Below are 19,012 nucleotides of genomic sequence, written 5' to 3'. Positions count from 1 at the left end.
AACCACTGCTGCTTCTGTTTGGTACGTCCTGGGAGGGATTCGGTTGACATGTTACCATGAATACAAACACGAGCTCTGGCACTATTGTTATTTAAAAAAAAAAAATTTAGGTGCAAGATTGCATCTTTTCCTTCTGTTTAAACATCCAATAATCCAGACACTATTCTTGTGGCAATCATCACTAATATGCAGACATTGTTTGCATTTCAAAAATCATGCTGCCAGCTGTGGGTCTACAAAAGAGGAAGTGCTGATCAATCAAAAGCAAATATTTGTGTCTTTTCTTAGTGTTTACTTGTGTTATGTTACAGGAAGTCTTGAGCTCGTAACTCATTGAAACCGTAAGTGTATTATAAAGAGTGTAATTCTGATGATATTCAGTTGTTATAAAGATGGATAATTCTCATTTCACTGGAGTTTTCCTTCAGATTCAGTTCCTGAATCTACATTGAGAGGATTTGTGCTGAAGCTGAACTCTTATCTATGCTGATACTTCTTGCTCGGCCTGCGTCTCCTTTATATGTGGTGTTCTAGTGCGACCTAGTGGTCAAACAGCTGAACTGCAGCTGGAACCGGACACAATGTTATCCCGTGATGACACCTTTTAGACCGGATAGGTGTGTAAAAGATGTCCTGATAAACAATAAGATCTTAAAGTGCAAAATTTGTTGGATTATTAATACAATTAGATCATTTTTGCTGTCTCATCCATTCATACGTACACACGCTCAGCCCACAAAGACTCAAAAAGGCGCAACAAAAGTCATAAAAGTCGCCCCAGGATGCCATGAATTTTGATAAGACGATGAATGTATCTTACAATAAGATTTTCAGAGCTTTTTTGTCGACAAGAAAACAAAACAATAAAGTTACTACGTAATTGAAAAATAATTCATTCATCCTCCTGACTTCTGAAATTTAGTGATTGCTGTAAAAATGATGTAGAAATGTATAAACTTTCTGGGTCCTTTGAGCCATTTCATTACCGCTCTCAAAAACAGCGTATATGTATAGCCAAACACTTCACACCACATCTTTAAAAAAAAAAATTAAAAAAAAGTACCTAAAAATGTTGCAACCACTCCATACTGTGGTTTTCTTTGCACAAACAGAAAGTTTGAGAGGAGTGAGGATTGAAGACGAGCACACTGCGATCAATTTACGATGTGTTTTTCGTCCGGTTAAGTGCGTCCGTGAGGTTCGTCTCTTCTGCTACCAGGAAACAACTCCATAATAAGAGGATTACTCCACTGATTTTCAGCATTGTGTCCAGTTTTTTTTAAGTTTTTTATTACACTTTTTGTCGCTGCCATAAGTCTGATGCAGCGTGGAGATCTTGGGTCTGAAACGAGGTAATTGCATGAATTCGTACGTCGGTATTCTGGCGCAAAGCGTGCCGAACGTCTTAACTGCAACGATCCTGAGAAAATCTACGAGTTTAAAAAAATATATATATATATATATAACCGCGGCGCAACTACAAGGGGCCGGGGACAGGTGGACTCACAACCGGAGCAGCCTCGGAGAAAGTGAAAACGAGACAGTTTGTAGATTGACTTGAAAGATGGCAGGGAGCAGATAGAGCAGTAATACTGTGGCATGTCTTTAATGTATGCTGATACATCATGTGTCAAAGCCCTGCAGGACAACAAGCACAAACACGCCTGCAGACTTCCAGACTGTCAGGACATCTGCTATTGCTGACAGTCATATGTCCTGCCATGTGTGTGTCAGTCTTTCTATATATCCGTGTGTTGTGCGTTGCGTGTTGTGTGTTAGAAAGGGGGGAGAAAGAGAAAAGAGACAGCGGGATGGGTGGATCTTTGGCAGCGGGTCTTTACAGACAACACGAGAACAGCCGTACTCCTTAAACATTCATGTCTGGGATCCTCGGAGTCCGTTTCTTTTCTTCTTCTTTTTTTTTTTTGCATTTAACATCAAAAGGAGCTTAACTACACATGCCAGGTCAGAGAAAACACACAGCAGCGTGTTCAGCACATACGCCCACGTGATAAATGTGCGGATAACTTAATCCGGGCTTCAGTTTGTGGCCGATACGCCTCAACTCCTCCAAAGCACCAAAACCAAAGATAAAAGGGGACCTTTAAAGGCAAAAGCGTGACTTCGGTGAATAAAATCCTCACAACAGTAAATCTCCCAGGATAAATGTCAAGTACTGACTAAAGCACAGCGCAAAGAACCATATATATATTAGCTCCTAAATACATGTTTTAAAGTTTTGACTTGACAGCCAACAAATCAACCCAAGTGCTTTCAAAAAAATACATTTTTCTTCAATCAAAAACATCTTAGATTTACAACACGAACTCATTTATATGGGAATAAATTCAACAACTTCAGAAAATAAACTTTTCAATTAGAAACTAAGGAGCAATAACGCACAACATTGTTGTTGTTTTTTTCCTCCATCCAGTCAGTTTGGATGGATGATTGCACGTATGGTCTGATGACACTAGGGGGCGCAATTTACACACACTTGGACAAAATCCTCTCAGAGCTGCACTGCTGGGTGATTGTGAGGGAATTTGACAGGTATCAAAAGCATGACCTCTGTTTGTTATAGATTTTTTTGTTTTGTTTTGTTTTACGCAACTTTAACAAAGACACTGAATCTGTCTTTTCCAGGGATCAGTTTAAGAGACAAAAGAGAAGCTGCAAATACAGCAAGATAAAGACAAATAGTAAAACATTTGGTTTATTAACTGATTAAAACATGGTGCAAAAAAACAGGATTGTTTGCTCATTAAGAAAATATGACATTTGAGAATTTTGTTTTCTCTCTTAGGCACACGTGTTTATGTTAAACATAGAACATTTTGATTTATTGATCAAGTTTTTCACTTCCTGAGATTTAAAAAAAAAAAAAATTGTTTTTAATGTCATTACCATATAACGGAGATAATTCAGAAACATCATTTCAAAGTGGAGGGGGAGGGGGGAGGGAAGGTCACAATGGTTTTATGGGGAAACAATGCGGGTCATGTGTCCGTTCGAACATGTACGGTAAGAATTCGTGAGTGACCTGTTTGACTGTTTTTCTTTATCACCAACATCAAAACACTGGAGGGGAAAGGATGGTGACCCGACACGTGTTCGGTTCAGTGACATCGCCACACCGTAGGTCCAGAAAACACAACTTACGATGGTTCGCGAGGCGCTTATTTGACCGATATTCAAACGTAGGAGCAAAAAAAAAAAAACGGAATTAAAAAAAATATGTGAATCGAATCTTACGTTAGTTGACGTTTTAATTCGTTGCCCGTGCGTACGTGGAAATCTATCAAATGTCCCGTGTCAGTGTTGAAATAATAACAGTATGTTCCATTGGTTTTTCCACTTCAATCAGATTCGCTCCACTTTGTTCCAAAAAACAAAAACCAGACGTTGTAACAGAACAAAGTCCACACTACTGTAAGTACATCTACTATTTCACCCTGTACTATCTGTGTACACTACACATGAAAGGCTTCTGTTAGCTGCTTGTGTTTTTTTTTATTATTTTTATTTTTTTATTTTTGCATTGGTAATTACAGAGATGCACGATAAATAAAAACATGTACTCTCTGTGTTTATTTGCTACTCACCATACATGAAGCAGCCTGCTGCTGTCGACCCGCCCTGTAGCTCCTCTTTGCACGGTGGTGGTGGAGTCCTTACAGGGGTTCCCCATTCACAAAGCGCTGCCTGCCTGAAACCACAGAGGGCGGAGGGAGAGGGAGAGAGAGAGAGAGAGAGAGAGAGAGAGAGAGGGAGGCGGGGGAGAGAGAGAGAGAGAGAGAGAGAGAGAGTTGAGACATCCCTTCCTCACTTGGCTGCATTCGGTTTACCGACACCGGAGAAAGCGACCATGCTGTGGAAACTAGTTGAGAATGTCAAGTATGAAGATATTTACGAGGTAACGTTACCGTCCAGTTTGTGACTTCGGGGAAATAGACTGAATGGATTAATTAGACCTGCTTTTTCTTTTTTTTTTTTTTTTTTTTTTTTGGAGATAAATTCTTAGACTTTGCTGTGTGGTGAAGTGTTTTCCACGAGGCTTTAAGGCCTGCTATTTTTTTTTTTTTTTGATTGCAGGGACTGTGAGTGGGAATTGGAGGACATTTCAGTACATGGCAGTTTCGTTATTGCAGAAATTTGGTTCATTTGCGCACCGATTTTTGTTGTTGTTGTTGTTGTTGTTTTTGAAATGGTCATGTTATGTCATGTTTGGTTCAGCTTTATTTACTTTTCGGTCCAGAGGAAAAATAGATCAACTATTCGGCATTGCATAAATATTGTAAATAATATTGATATGATTTTCTCGATTTTTTTTTATTATTATTATTTTTTACATGAAATATGTTTTAAATATGACACCTAGCCTTTTTAAGGCACCTATCTAAAACTCTTCATATTTTTTTTTTAAACAAACAGTTTACCGATATCTAAAAGCTGCTTAAAATAAACCAGCGATGCTGCGAAAATATTATTTCATCAAAAAAATAATCCGATAACAAACGAGTGGCTCATTTTACACTTTGAAATGACAGAAGGATGAGGCTGGGTCAGAGCAGGGTGAAGATGCGTATGGATATGTAAATGATTTGGCTTTGATCCCAGAACAATATTTTTTTGTAATTTTTTTTTTTTAATAAAAACAGCGAGGGGAAAGGAGGAGGTAAAAGAAGGAGAAATACGCCGCGCGCGCGCGCGGGGGCCGAAACGCTGCTCCGGCTCGCGCTCAATGGGCTCGAGCACAAAGCGCACGAAGAAAGGGCGGCTCGCGAGGCCCCTCTCGGCTCAGCCCGGTGGGAAGCCGTTGTCTCGTGCCGCACATGGCTTTTCTCCCACGGCGTGTGAGGGGAGGGGGGAGGCTGCGATGTTGTTAAACAAGTCATCCGAAGAGGGATTGAAGAAGGAGGCGAGGGGAGGAGGGGGGGGGGGGGGTCGTAGAGTCGACGGTGTAAAGTTTAATGGGCTGCTTTTGGACTTTGTGACACCATTCGCACGAGCCCCTTCGCGCGCCCGTGTTAAGTGTCTCGGGTGTTGTTTTGTCAGGAGGATAACAAAAGGCAGCTGCAACGCAACTTTGAGCCGCCTTGTAATTCCTTAGGAGAGTTAGTGTAGGAGCTGAAGTTTAGCGCGCGCACACACACACACACACACACACACACACAAAACAACAACAAAATGCCTGAGAGATGGAAGAAAAATCTGTGTTTTTATTTTTGTAAACTGGATTTTACTTTGGTTAAAAAAAAAAAAAAAAAAAAAAAAAATCCTTTCCACGTTGTCTTTGCGTTGGCATTTAAGATGCGGAGTACCGGATGGGAAGGGAACTTGTGGCGGTGTGATGGTCGACCCAGTATTTTTTTTTTTGACAGCAACCCCCCCCCCCCCCTCCCCCGTTTACACCGCCAACCTGCTTGCTATTTAGTTGTTATAACGTCAAAGTCTGTTTGCAAAGAACCTATTTGTGCAAAAAAAACAACAACAAAAAAAGTCTCCACTGGCAAGAAAGTGTGCTTTAATGTCAGATTTATTTTTATTATTATTTATATATTTTTTTTTACCATAAAAGTCCCCCCAAAAGCGCTGTTTCCGTGATGGGGAGTTCCTCACGGGGAGGGGAGGAGGAGGGGGGGGGGGTCCGGGTACCCCGTTCGTTTTCTCCTGCCGGAGTCGCGCGACTCCTCTTTCTATCCATCTCCTGCTCGTCGCGCGCGCGGTTTCGGGGGGCTCTCCACGGAATTTAAACGTCACTCGCGGTCGCGCGAAAGGCTTCACGCTCCGCTGTGTCGCCAAGTTTCTCCCCCCCCCCCCCCCTCGCCTCGCGCGCATTAATATTCCTGTAAGTCTCAGTCATGAATAACAATTACACCGTACACCGGCGGGGGGGGGGGGGGGGGGTGGAGGAGAGGCGGAGAGCTCGGCGCTCACGCTCAGAGAGGCGGCAGCTCCGGGCGGAGGAAGAAGGTTCTTCTCGTGTGGATTTGTAGACCGGGCCGTGCCGTGCCGTGCCGTGCCCACAAGATACAAAAGAGCCCCCTCTCCCCCACCCCTCCGCTTTTTTTTTTTTTTTTTTTTTTACCTGGAATGAGTTTGGCTATCTCGGCCCGACACCGCTGCTGTTTGACCGTGAGCCCCGCTAAAGATTACCCGCAGACGGTTTGCAGATGTTAGTTCACTCCTACTCCACCGCGGTGAGTTTTCTTCACTCACTATTTCAGAATTCTTGTGCGCAAACGGTGAATCCGGAATATATTGCTGGCAGGGTTTTTTTTTTTTGTTGTTGTTGTTTTGTTTTGAGTTGTGAGACGGTTTAAAATTAGACTGTAAATTTTTTTTTTTTTTTTTTTTTCCTTCCAGGCTTTCGTGTTCAGGAGTTTCAATGCCAGTTAGGCTACTTTGGCTACATCACCACAGGCGTTTTAATAAAGGCATCGCGATCCGGGGCCTCCATGTGCTTTCATTTCGTTAAAATATGGTTCCAATTCTACAAAGGGTTGATTTTTTTTTTTTTTTTTTTTCCTTCCCTTCTTCTCTCCACCCGGTTTCAAGGACCGGCATGACGGCGTCTCGAGCCACAGCTCGCGCCTGTCCCAGCTGGGTTCGGTGTCGCACGCGGGACCCTACTCCAGCGCGCCGCCGCTGTCTCACGCGCCTTCCTCGGACTTCCAGCCGCCGTACTTTCCGCCGCCGTACCAGCCGCTCGCTCACTACCAGAGCCAGGACCCGTACTCCCACGTCAGCGACCCGTACTCCTTGAACTCCCTGCACCAGAGCCAGCAGGGCGCGTGGGGTGCGCGCCAGCGGCAGGACGCCACCGGGGACCGGATGGACAGCTCGGGTCTGCTGGCGCAGCCTCGGGCCTCGCTGCCTCAACTGTCCGGACTGGACCCGCGGCGGGACTACGGTGGCGTGAGGCGGCCGGATGTGCTGCTGCATTCCGCTCACCCGGGACTAGAGCACGGTATGGGGGACGGGCTGCTGCACGGGCTGCACGGTATGGAGGATATCCAGGTGAGTCAAAGGCCACGCAAAGATTCACAGGAGCTAAAGTGCACGACATATATTATTTTTCAGCTGCAACTTTGTTATAGGTTTTTTTTTTAAGTTATGTTTTTTTATTTTTTAGAGAGAATATTTGGATCACTATACACAGAGGACGATTAGACCGCAGACCGGAAAGGGAAAAATGTCACCGCACTTCTATTTCTATTTCCTTAAATATGATCTGAGTGGTTATGAAAGGTGGAGTTTACATTTACAGTCGTTAATTCAAGTCATTTCCTTCAGGAACGAAACAGTTCTATTTAACGGATTTACCCCGACCATTAAATTATAATAAATACGAAATGAAAAAAATAAACCAAAAACACATTTTCACAGGAAGATCAATCGGTAATCGTTGACAGTTGTCTTCTCCATTGTCTCCGCATGTTTTGTGGCGACTTTAAGTTAAGGTCAGTGAACTCAAGAGCAGCTCCCTCAGGGGGGGGGGGCTGGCCTCTCCAAGCAGCTGTACCCTAAACGCAAATGGCCCACAGCTAAAAACCAAAAAAAAAAAAAAAACGTCTTCAGAGAGCCCAGACATCATCTTTTTATTATTATTATTATTTTATTTTTTTTATGAAAAGATGCTCGTAAGACATGATTTCATCGCTTGCGTGAATTAAATTCACCAACCTTAGTGTCGTAATTAGATTTAAAAACAGACACGCGTTGTGACGACGCTGCAACATTTTTGATAACTTGATAATAAAGAAGCAAAGTTTAATTGCGTTTTTTTTTAAGGCAGTCAGTTCGATCTCACGGATTGGATTATTATTTATTTTATTTATTTTTGTCATATTATTGTTATTATTAGTTCGTTTCGCTGGAATTTAAAGGCTCCTTTTTTTTTTTTTTTTTTTTTTGGTGAGCATTGTTTTGCTGCCAAAGTTCTAAATTTAAGAAACAATCTTCCGAAGACTTGATAGGTTTTATAGTCATCTTGTGTAAGATTTCATCTTCCCCCTCGTTTCCCCCTCGAGGCACAACCACCACGAATTTGTTTTACCATTTAACCTCCACAATAGATTCTTCATTTCTGGCTTATCCATTTATTAACTCCGTATACATTTTTTTATTTTTTATTTTTTTATATCTAGGCTGTATATTTATTAGTTTTCTTTTTTAATTGACTTTATGTGAAGCATTCGTGCCAACGCCAGGTCTATATTCAAATGTATTTGGCAAGAGGATGAATGACATTGATGAATGAGGCTTAGATAGCTTTTTCTAATCACGAGTCAAAACAGTGTTACGAACTACATCTGATTGCTGTCTGCAAACAAACAACTCAAAGATGTTTTTTCTTGTTTTTTTTTTGTTTTTTTTCTTGTTTTTGAGACCTGAAATGAATCCTGCTGAATCTTTTATTGTTATCGTTGTTGGGGGGGGAAAGAAAAAAAGAAGATGTAGAGTCTGAATTATCAGCCAGTGAGCTCTGTGTGACGGAGTATAACACTAAAAATCTTTTTTTATTTTTTTTATTTTTTTAAGTGGGTTATTTCCGTGGGTGTAATGTTGAAATAAGCAGACTGTAATGATTTGTATTTATCTTGGCGTTAACAGACCATTGACGACACCAACGGAACGAGCATACTGGATCAATCAGTAATTAAGAAAGGTACACACACACACACACACGCACACGCACACACACACGCACACACACACACGCACGCACACGCACACACGCTACAATGTTACAAACAGTCCTTCCAATATAATAAATAAAAATACAAAATTTAGTAATTAAAATGGATCAGATCTTCACAATAAAATGAACACGCAGAAATGAGATCGTTTATTTTGATTTGGGAAATGAGAATACTTTTGCTTGTTTTTTTGTTTTGTTTTTGTTTTTGTTTTCTCCCCTTCCTGGATTATTTTCTTATAATATGCGCACTATGATTTATATTGATTTATGTTGCGCGGAGGTGGGTGGACCCCCCCCCCCTCCCACCCCCCTCGGCCTATCGGGCGTGCAGAGAAGGTTACCACGTAGACGGCAAGGCGCCGTGTAGGTCAGCTGGTCCACGGCAGATCTCCGTGTTTCGGTGCTACGGGATGGAGGGTGGGGGCGGAGGGGGATGTGGGATGGGGGGGGGGGGGGGGGGGGGAGTTTGAAGCCGACTTAACGACCCCGGTGGCTCTATTGACTAGCAGGCAGTGTGTCGCTGACAGCCCGCCACGCTGCCGCTCTGATGATGCGCGCTGATTTAGTTACGGGATGTTGAGTGACTGAGCTCCCCGCGGGGCATTTAAGCCGCTGATGTAATAAATGGCACCGCTCACGGAGATCTCGTGAGCTCGTTTAGAGCTTAATCTGCGGTATTATCCCCCGTGGAGCCATCAAAAAAAAAAAAAAAAAAAAAAACCCACAACCTCGCACTGGCCCCCTTTATACGCATCCAACGAGGCTTGGCTGGCTTCTCTTAACGCCATTAACGCGAGCATTAACACGCGGGATGAAGGAGCATCCACAGCGCTGCCCGTGGGAGTTAAACCGGCCGGCGGAGAAAAGACGGGGAGGTGGTTAATGCGATTTGAGAACGCGAGCCAATCAACAATCGATAACGCTGTAATGAGAATGTCGCGCGACATTAAATAACAAGCAAAACGCCCGGCACGTGGGCGCTTCATTAGGCCGGGGCCGCTGCGCGTGGTCTTTATCCGCAGCACGAAGAGGAGATTTTTTTTTAATTTTTTTTAATTTTTTTTTTTTTTTAAGATTTAAAAGTTCGTGTCTTGTATGTTAAAGCGCGTTGCGTCCGAGTTCCACTCACAGGGCCTCTGAAACGTCCTCTTTCAGTTCCCATGCCACCCAAGAACATGGGCTCCCTGATGCTCGGTAAGGACGGGCTGATGGGCGGAGTGACCGTGAACATAAACGAGGTGTTCTGCTCGGTACCGGGCCGCCTGTCGCTGCTCAGCTCCACCTCCAAGTACAAGGTGACCGTCGGGGAGGTGCAGAGGAGACTGTCCCCGCCCGAGTGCCTCAACGCCTCCTTGTTGGGGGGCGTGTTGAGAAGGTACGACCCGCAGCCTCCAAGCACGTCGACGCACACGTTCAGAGATAACCAAAACTGTGGATGGTGTCTGAGAGCTCATTAAATGTGGAGCAACTATAATCCCACTTAGGAGCTGTGTGAAAAGCCTTCTATATCTTGACTCATTACACTTAATAATAAATCTCTGGAGGCAACCTGCTGCAATCTGATGTCTTGACAATAACACTGGATTAATACTTTCCAAAGTACACTTTAATGATCCCTAATGGGACTGAAGTGATTTTTAATATTCTAAAATTGTTTGTAAACATTTATGGTCTGTTAACGATACTTCATGTCATTTTTTTGGGGTCCTTTTTGGGGGTCCTTTTTTTTTTCTTTTTTTTTTTTTCACAGAGCAAAGTCTAAAAACGGTGGCAAGTGTCTGAGAGAAAAGTTGGAGAAGATCGGACTGAATCTACCTGCTGGGAGACGCAAAGCTGCCAACGTCACATTACTAACATCTCTTGTAGAAGGTGACTGATCTGTCTCCAAAGAGCTTTTCTTTATGATATTAAAGTTAAAAAAAAAAAAAAAATGCAAAACAACAGATCATCCCCAGTAAAACTCTGTATACGAAAATTAAGTAAAAAAAAAAAAAAAAGAAAGAAAAAAGGTTGTTGTTGTTGTTGTTGTTTGTTTGTTTTTCATTTTAGGTGCTCTTTCATCTGAAAGTTGAACACGTAACTCAAACGTGACAAAAAAAATGTCTCTTCACCAAAATCTAGGACTACAAAGGTCGTGACCTTACAGGCTTGACAATATGCCTTTATTTAAAAAAAAAAATTAAAAAATTAAAAAAAGTCTAGCCAGGAAAATTTATATTCAGCGATAAGTAAGTGGAGAGAAATAGATGTTGCTAATTTCACAGAGTAAAGGCTGCAGGTCGGGCTTGTCCTCTTGCATTTCTGTCATGTGGCTACGACAGGTTGTATATTTTCGCAGTTGGGCCTATTTTCTCCACATACAGCTTTAAATCTGGTCTCCTGCGTTTATTTCAGTTAAATCCCGCAACCCGATCGGGCGTACGGAAGTCGTCGAACTGAAAACGCGTAATCGATCCAAAATTGTGACATTTTTTTTGGTCGCGTTTTTATCACCCTCCCCGAGTTACTTATGAGCTACTTTTATGAAAATTGTGTTGTTATGTTTCCTGAAAAACTCTCCTCTTTTTTTTTTTTTTTTAAAGAATCAGAAAGCGAGTTACTCTCACGTATCTTGAATTTTCACAATAAAAACAGGATATTTGGCAGTTTTCGCTTGTTTTCGACGAGATATTGGCGCGTTAGGCGTTACGCCCTGACATTACTGATAACTTCATGGCCGTTTTTTGTTTTTTTGTTTTTTTTTTGGCGGGGGGGGGGGGGATTATAAGAATTTGTGCAATGTTAATATGTTGTGGAACTGAAAAACAAAAATAACTGAAACACCCTCGACTCAAATTTACACGGTTTGTGTTGACCGAATGTACCCTGCACCTATACCCCCACCTCCCCCTCCTCCCCTCCCACCCCCCTCAGGTGAAGCGGTCCACCTGGCTCGGGATTTCGGCTACATCTGCGAGACGGAGTTCCCAACCAAAGCCGTGAGCGAGTACCTCAACCGGCAACACACGGACCCCAACGAGGTGCACACGCGGAAAAACATGCTGCTGGCGACAAAGTGAGTCTGATGGAACGTTTGATTGGATTCTGTCCCCTCACGCGGCCTCTGTGGAGCGTTTTCTCTCGTACAGAGCAGAAACTAATGCCCGCGCTGCAACGTATGGGCGGGATGGGATCAAGGATTGACCTGCAATACACGAGCAAAAAAAAAAAAAAAGAAGAAAAGAAGACGACAACGAGAAGTAAGAGTTCAGTAAGCAACAAAGACAACGAGGAAAGAAAAGCTGTGAAACGTTCAGTAGAAAAGTTCAGTCAAGTCTCCGGATATTTCCAATTCAGATTACACTGATGCAGCAGATGTTCTCGCATCTAAAAGATCTCAAAGATCCAAAATAGATCAACCTTTGGGACAACAAACTCCCCGTTTGACACAGTTTATAGCTCCGTTGTGCCCTTTGGGAAAATGTGTGTTGTTTTGGATTTGAATTATATAACTTTTAACATGCACAAAGTGAATAATAGAGACTTCTCATCCTCTGGAAACACCTTTCAGAGGAATGAAATAGTTGTGAAATTAGGCTCTCCTTCATTTTCCTGGGGCCTCTGTGGTCCCTTTTAAAAGGAGCCCCAGAGTTTGCAAACCAACTGCAACACTCTGTTGCTTCCCACTGAACTCAATATGGATCTAATCTGTTATGAAACATCTGACTGCCACGCTGGAAAATGGGAGCAGTTCAAATTTAACTCAAGCTTTCAAGTCAAGGGCACAAAACCATGTTCAAAAGCAAGAATGTTACAATGACTAAACAAAACAAGCAAATTGCAGCCTTTGATTGTTGTATAAATTCTCTTTTTTTTTTTACAATATCAGCATAAGATGTGAGATGCATGCAATGTGATCTCAACTCATTGGATCCAAATGCAAAAATGAGCTTCCTCACAAGTGGTTCCCTTAAGCTTTGACTGAGGTCCAGATGAATGTAACGTGACGCGGAAGCCTTTAATGCGTCTGCAGAGCTCACAGACATTATACGTTTCTACAGTGCATGTTTCTGACCTCTGCTTCTGGTCTTAGAAACGATCCATTTTATTGGTCCTCCCTGTAAAGTTACTTCTATTAATCCATTTTTATGGCTGTTAAACTGTGGAAATTGAATCCAGGATCTTCTGATTACCTTCAGCAACCGAGCAAGATAGAATTTTTTTTTTTTTTTTTAAAGAAAAAGCAGGGCAGTAGAGGTGATGCGGATTTATAAATGTGGATTAAATCCCAGAATCCCAGAATTTCTTTTTGTTATTTTTGCCGTCGACAAAAGCAGTTTTCTTCTAATTAATGAGTCATCCCATTCAACGTCTATTTGTTCCCCTGAATGGGAAGTTTTCTAAATGTAAAGGTTGTAAAATCACCTAACAAAGATCCCTTCAGGAAGGTTGTATTTTTTTTTAGCTTGCATAAATAGTGCTGTCTGCTGGCCTGCACTGCGTAAACCGCCTGCCCGCGTGTGCGCGCGTGTTTGCGCGTTACTCCTCGGTATGTACGGTGTGTTCGCTGGTGGATGTTTGATGCTCAGATTCAAACCTGTTCCAATACTCGTGCGTCGGTCGGTGCTGCCTGTTAGAAATTCATTATTTAGCAGTGGAGTGTTTCAAGTCGTCAGAAAACAACAGCGAGAGCCTTGAGTGTAGCCCGGGGTGGCGGCTTCTCCTCTCTACTCCCCTAACCCCAGCTGGGCTCGGCCTGCACAGCCTGTCACTCATTTGCTGGAGCTCTGCCCTTAGGCCGCTTACTGGGTGTGTGTGTGTGTGTGTGTGTGTGTGTGTGTGTGTGTGTGTGTGTGTGTGCAAATCTGTGAGAGGGAGAAAGAGGTCTCTCGAATATAAAATGTGGGCCTAAAACCAGAGGATGATTCGCTGAAATTTAACAAGGAGAAAAGGGTGAAGAGGTGATTTTTTTTTCCTTTGCTACTTTATTTTACCATGAAATCCGCAGTGAAAAAAAAAATTCGATCCATTTGATTAGCCGTTATCGGAAATGACATATTTTAATATCTAAAGTTTTGCTCTTCGTTTGGAGGGATGCAACGACTACGGCTTCCTCGCTTTGGCGTTAGTTTCTCCGAGGGGCTTCGTATTCTGCGTTTGTCTTATATTTCTGGGTTCCGCTGGCTTGGAACATTTTTCTAAAAGATCATTTGTCAGACACAAACAACATGATGTTATTACAGAGCAGGAGTTTGAGGTTAAGCGTCCAAATGAGTCTGATAGATGGTCGAAAATAACACGACCATATGATTTAGAGGAAAAACAAACAAATGCAATCAAAAAGTATTAAATTCTTTACAGACGGCTGGAGCCAGAAGTCTCGCTGTTTTCCGTTTAAAACCCCGGTCTGTACAGGTTCAGGAATAAATCACAGATAACTTCCAAGTTTTTCGTTTTTTTTTCTGATTATTTTCCAACAGCATTCTGGGAAACGCAGGGAATCATGATATGAAACTGAGAGGAACGCCAACAGAAAATATGCTCCACTTCATGCAAAATCAAAAGTCCCGGGGGGGTATACCGACATGACTTTTTGGGTTTTCCTTTAGGATAGATTATGTCGTACAGACTGACTCAAGAAAAACCTCCATTTCTTCTCTGTTTTGCTTGAAAATGTTACACATTGAACATAAAATCCTCTTCTGTGGCGGTAGGATACGATTCAATTCTTTCCACAAAAATCGAGTTCAAAAAAAAAAAAAATCTAGTTTGAAAAAAATAAATACAAAATAAGCAGGATTTTTTTTTTTTTTTTAAAGTAGCTGTTCAAGGACATCCTCATTATTCTCATAGCAGAAGCCAGTATGCGCCACGTGACAGAATTTTTTTTTTATATGGATAAAAAAAAAAAAAAAAGGTCTAACATCTTAATTATCGTGATGAGCTCTACGCGCTGACGCCGCAAGCTTCAGCGCGGATATCCCGCTGCTATCAAGACTACTGAAGGCGGTTTACATCACACATCTGTGATGCATAAAGGTAGTCGGCGTCTGCCGGTCGGGTTCAGGAGGCCGACTGAGTCACGAGCTGCTTGTAATGATTTCGTCGGCCGTGGTTAGAGGGCTGACCCGGGTGCTGTTTTTGAGCGTTTTCCTAAATACGATCCGTTTTGGTCACCCGCGATCCGCCGGACCGCTGGAAACGCAATTTCCCGCGTGCGCTTGAGCCGCACCCAGAAAGCAGTGAGAGTCAGTCGAGTATAAACCTGTTGATATTTTTCTCTTGAGGAAAGATGTTAGGTCGATGCCACAACATCATTTCTTATTGCACCGCAGCGCCGACGCCGCCAACTTTACTATCTTTTCGATCTGACCTGGAATCCGATCTGTGGATCTGTGTTGCCACGGGACATGCAAGTCACGAAAAAAGGAGGGACGCATTGAAATGGAGATTAAAGTGAACCCGCTTCTTTCTCTGAGACTGGACCGCATGATTTCCTGCTCTTAAGATTTCTTCGCGAATAGATCGTATTCAGAATCATTTCCAAAAAAAAAAAAAAAAAAAAAGCACTGCGGGAAAATCTACCGTAAATGCAAAAGAATCCCGTCACTGTCGCCCCTCGCCGTTTACCAACGGAAACACCTCGGCACGATGCCGGCGGCTGATTTTTCTGAAGTTTGCCGCCGGTCGGAGTCGCTCAGTTTATAAACTGCGTGCTGGTTTGCTCACGGGGCAACTTTGCTGTGACTTGATGCAATTTAAAACCGAAAGGAACTCGTGTACCCACAGATGAGGTGAAAAAGCAGGACCCATTTAAGTTCAAATAGCTCTACAGCGTTGCAAATTCCTACCAAAAAAAAAAACAGCAATAAATTCAGATCAAATTAAGTGCAACTAATGTTTCGGGGCCTCAAGGAAGTCGCGGGGCCCCGAGGGGTGTTGCCCATTCTGCCGGGTTGGTAATTGTAGAATCCCACATCTTGAGTCAGCCTCGCCATTAATAGGATTCTCAAGGAAACACTGAATTAACCATCGGTCATTAAATTTAATGGCAGCGAGCTGGTAGTTAATCACGGAATCAGCCTTCCTAAAGCCAGTGAGATGAGGCACAGCTTCCCTCCTCCCTCATGTCCCGTTGTGTCTTTTCTCTCTCTCTCTTCCTCCCCCCCCTCCCCCCTCCCTCCCTGCAGACAGCTGTGTAAGGAGTTCACAGACCTGCTGGCCCAGGACAGGACTCCCCTGGGCAACTCGAGGCCCGGCCACATCCTGGAGCCCGGCATCCAGAGCTGCCTCTCCCACTTCTCCTTCATCACGCACGGCTTCGGCTCGCCCGCCATCTGCGCCGCGCTCACCGCCCTGCAGAACTACCTCACCGAGGCTCTCAAAGGACTCGACAAGATGTTTCTCAACAACCCGCCCAACAACCGGCACGGGGACGCTGGCGGCAAGGCCGGCGACAAAGAGGAGAAGCAGAGGAAATGAAGCGGGCGGGGACGCGGTGGGGTGGGGTGGGGTGGGGTGGGGCGGGGGAGGAGGAGGAGGAGGGGTGATGATGATGACGGACGGCCGAGAGGGAGGCGGACACACAGACAGAGGCGTTACACCGTCACTTCTAGCTTTACGCCACTGCGACCGACCTGCCACACACACACACACACACGCACGCACACACACACACACACACACACACGAGGAAGAGGAGGAAGGCTTGGTAGAGAGAAAAAGGCAGAGGAAGACACCCGTGGGCCAGTGTCAGAGAGCACAGAGGGATTTTTCATCTGTGTTACGTTCTTTTCATTCCCCTGAGGACATGGTGGTTACTGTGTTACGTCCATTATGCTCCCCCTGCCTGCATCCTGCGAGACTGAGATGCTGTGAGCGGCCAACAAAACTACATTGTGTCCGTGTGCCTGACTTTGAGTGTGTGTGTGTGTGTGTGTGTGTGTGTGCGTGCGCTTGTGTTTGTCTTCACACAGAAAAAGCATTGTGGGTCTGGAGATTGGGGGGTGGTGAGCATTGTATCTGTGAAACAGGTCTGTCTGGTTATTTAACACGAGTACGAGGAGGGAGGGTGTTAATTTATGTGTGTAAATATTTATTTATATTAATTTAAATGGATGGTTGTGTAAATAGGTGCGCCAGCTATTTTGGAGTAGGCCTATTTATCTGTGATTTGACCTTTGTGAGCCAGTGAGGGAGGGGAGGGGAGGGGGAGGGAAGGGGGGGGGGACAGGACTCATCCAGTGTTTTTCTGTTCTTATAGAGCTGTTGTCATGGTGCTGATGATGGGTAGACATGCTTCTAATTGTCCAGTGATTTCATTTCTATCATATTGATAATAAACCATGTGTTTTATTATGCGAGGTGTGCAGCCTGCGCCTTTTCTCCAGGGAAATTCCCCGGTCCGACCAAACGTTGGGGGGTGGGGGGGCGGGGGGGGGTCAACTCGTTTTCAGTTCAGTCACGTCAAAAATGACTTATTTTGTGTAAACACCAATGAACACCTGCAAGTGAACTTTCATATTTCAGGGATTTGCAAGAAAATTCTTACTTTTTGAATGTTCAAAACATTTTAATCTTGTTGTTCACTGTGATATTTATTTGGTCGTGGTTGTGATTTATGTGAAATGTTTTGCCAAGCACCTGTGTAGAAAAAAAACAAACAAACAAACACATTAAGATCTACTCATGGGCCAAAGAAAACACCGGAGTAAAACCTCACATTCTGGTTTATTTGACCGAATTCTAATGTAAAAAATAAATAATAATAATAATAATACTTTGCAACAACAGTAAATATGCTGTCATTACAAAACGTAACAATTACAAAACAGAATTTAAAAACAGGGATATTTCCTTTAAATTGCAACTCAGCTTGACCGCTGTTCGGGAGAGGAAAACTGAAGGAAGCTGTCGGAAATGCGATCTAATGTTGATAAAAGAGAAACCTCATCACGCGCCTAAATTCAAAATCACTCTCAAACTACTTTAGTGTAAAAACTAAACCTAAATGACTGTTTCCTGACACGGTTAGTGATAATAAATCTTGGATTATAACTGGGATTTATTTTAATGATGACCAATATGTCATGTATGTACCCACGGTTTATTAAAAATACCTCACTGTACTTGCAGTTTATAGCCAGACCGATGCTATTGGTAGCAGTGTGCTTGTATCTCCAAAGTATTAATATGATCATTATTACGGTTTTTATTATTATTATTATTATTATTATTATTATTATTTTAATATTCTTAATGTAATGGGTTGAAAGTGTCCATATATTGCTAAGCCTGACCAAACACACACACACACACACACACACACACACACACACACACACACACACACACACACACACACACACACACACACACACACACACACACACACACACACACACAGATATGATGGATACAGTCTTATTCCAGGGAGATAATTGGCTGTATTTCAATCCAGTGAGGCCCTCGTTTCAGAGCGGCTTTTCTCTCTCTCTCTCTCTCTCTCTCTCTCTCTCTCTCTCTCTCTCTCTCTCTCTCTCTCTCTCTCTCTCTCTCTCTCTCTCGCACACGCGCGCGCAGGGAGAACAGAGCCGTGCCTCGCGGGCCCGTTTCTGCGGTGGGGATCTACCGCCGGTGTGCTAATGACGAGTGAGCGCGAGACGCACAGCAAAAAGCAGAGAGAGAGAGAGAGAGAGAGAGAGAGAGAGAGAGAAAGAAAGCTAATGAGAAAGAGAGACGCAGGGAGACAGAAAAGAGGGAGAGAGGGAGAAAGTGTCCCGCGGGCTCGGCGTGACCCGTGGAGCGGAACGCCGCGTGACGCAGGTGCGGAGTTCAGCACCCGCGTGTCCGCGAGCGATTCCCGCTCAACAAAGGCAAGGGAGCCGCTGAGCATCGGCGGCCACAAGAAGGACAGGCCGGCTGGAAGAAAAATAAAATAAACAAACGAGCTAGAGTAAACAAAAACAACTACGAGGAGGAGAAACGTGGCGTTTTAACAAATTAACTCGGACAACAACAACAACAACAAAAAAACGACGAGCGACGGCGTCAATTTAACCATTAAAAGGCACTCGGATCTAAAACACTTTCATGAAATTGTAATTTCAGCTGTGGATTAATCAAACAAATAATTCATTGAAGATAGGAGTGTATGCAGTTGCAATGCTTTGCTGGTTGTTGTTTTTTAGGAATAGGAAGGGGAAAAAAACAACCATTAACAACAAATAAATAAACATTTTAGGCAAACAAACAAACGCCCTATTTTTTTTTAAGTCGCTGAGCCGTGAGGCAACAAAATTGATCAAATCACCTTAAGAAACAGAC

The 19,012-nt window shown here is 43.4% G+C and overlaps 1 protein-coding gene across 2 annotated transcripts; it reads left to right on the top strand.

Moving 5' to 3' along the window:
• Positions 1-3,836: 3,836 nt before the first annotated feature.
• Positions 3,837-16,178, top strand: tfap2b (transcription factor AP-2 beta). 2 transcript variants are annotated; one of them, XM_069715483.1, is made up of 7 exons: positions 3,837-3,916; positions 6,562-7,023; positions 8,620-8,674; positions 9,863-10,082; positions 10,458-10,576; positions 11,621-11,762; positions 15,877-16,178. In XM_069715483.1, the coding sequence occupies exons 1-7, from the start codon at positions 3,869-3,871 to the stop codon at positions 16,166-16,168; spliced, it is 1,338 nt and encodes a 445-aa protein (XP_069571584.1). In that variant the 5' UTR covers positions 3,837-3,868; the 3' UTR covers positions 16,169-16,178. The 2 variants fall into 2 exon arrangements, with proteins under 2 accessions (XP_069571584.1, XP_069571585.1); XM_069715484.1 differs by lacking the exon at positions 3,837-3,916 and adding an exon at positions 6,092-6,203.
• Positions 16,179-19,012: the final 2,834 nt, after the last annotated feature.

The sequence above is a fragment of the Brachyistius frenatus genome, unplaced genomic scaffold (assembly GCF_029030835.1).
Source record: "Brachyistius frenatus isolate BFR_SWC_R1_liver_20210118 unplaced genomic scaffold, ASM2903083v1 Contig_143, whole genome shotgun sequence".
NCBI lineage: Eukaryota > Metazoa > Chordata > Actinopteri > Embiotocidae > Brachyistius > Brachyistius frenatus.
Note: the sequence above shows the minus strand (reverse complement) of the source record. Positions and strands in the feature narration are given on the sequence as shown.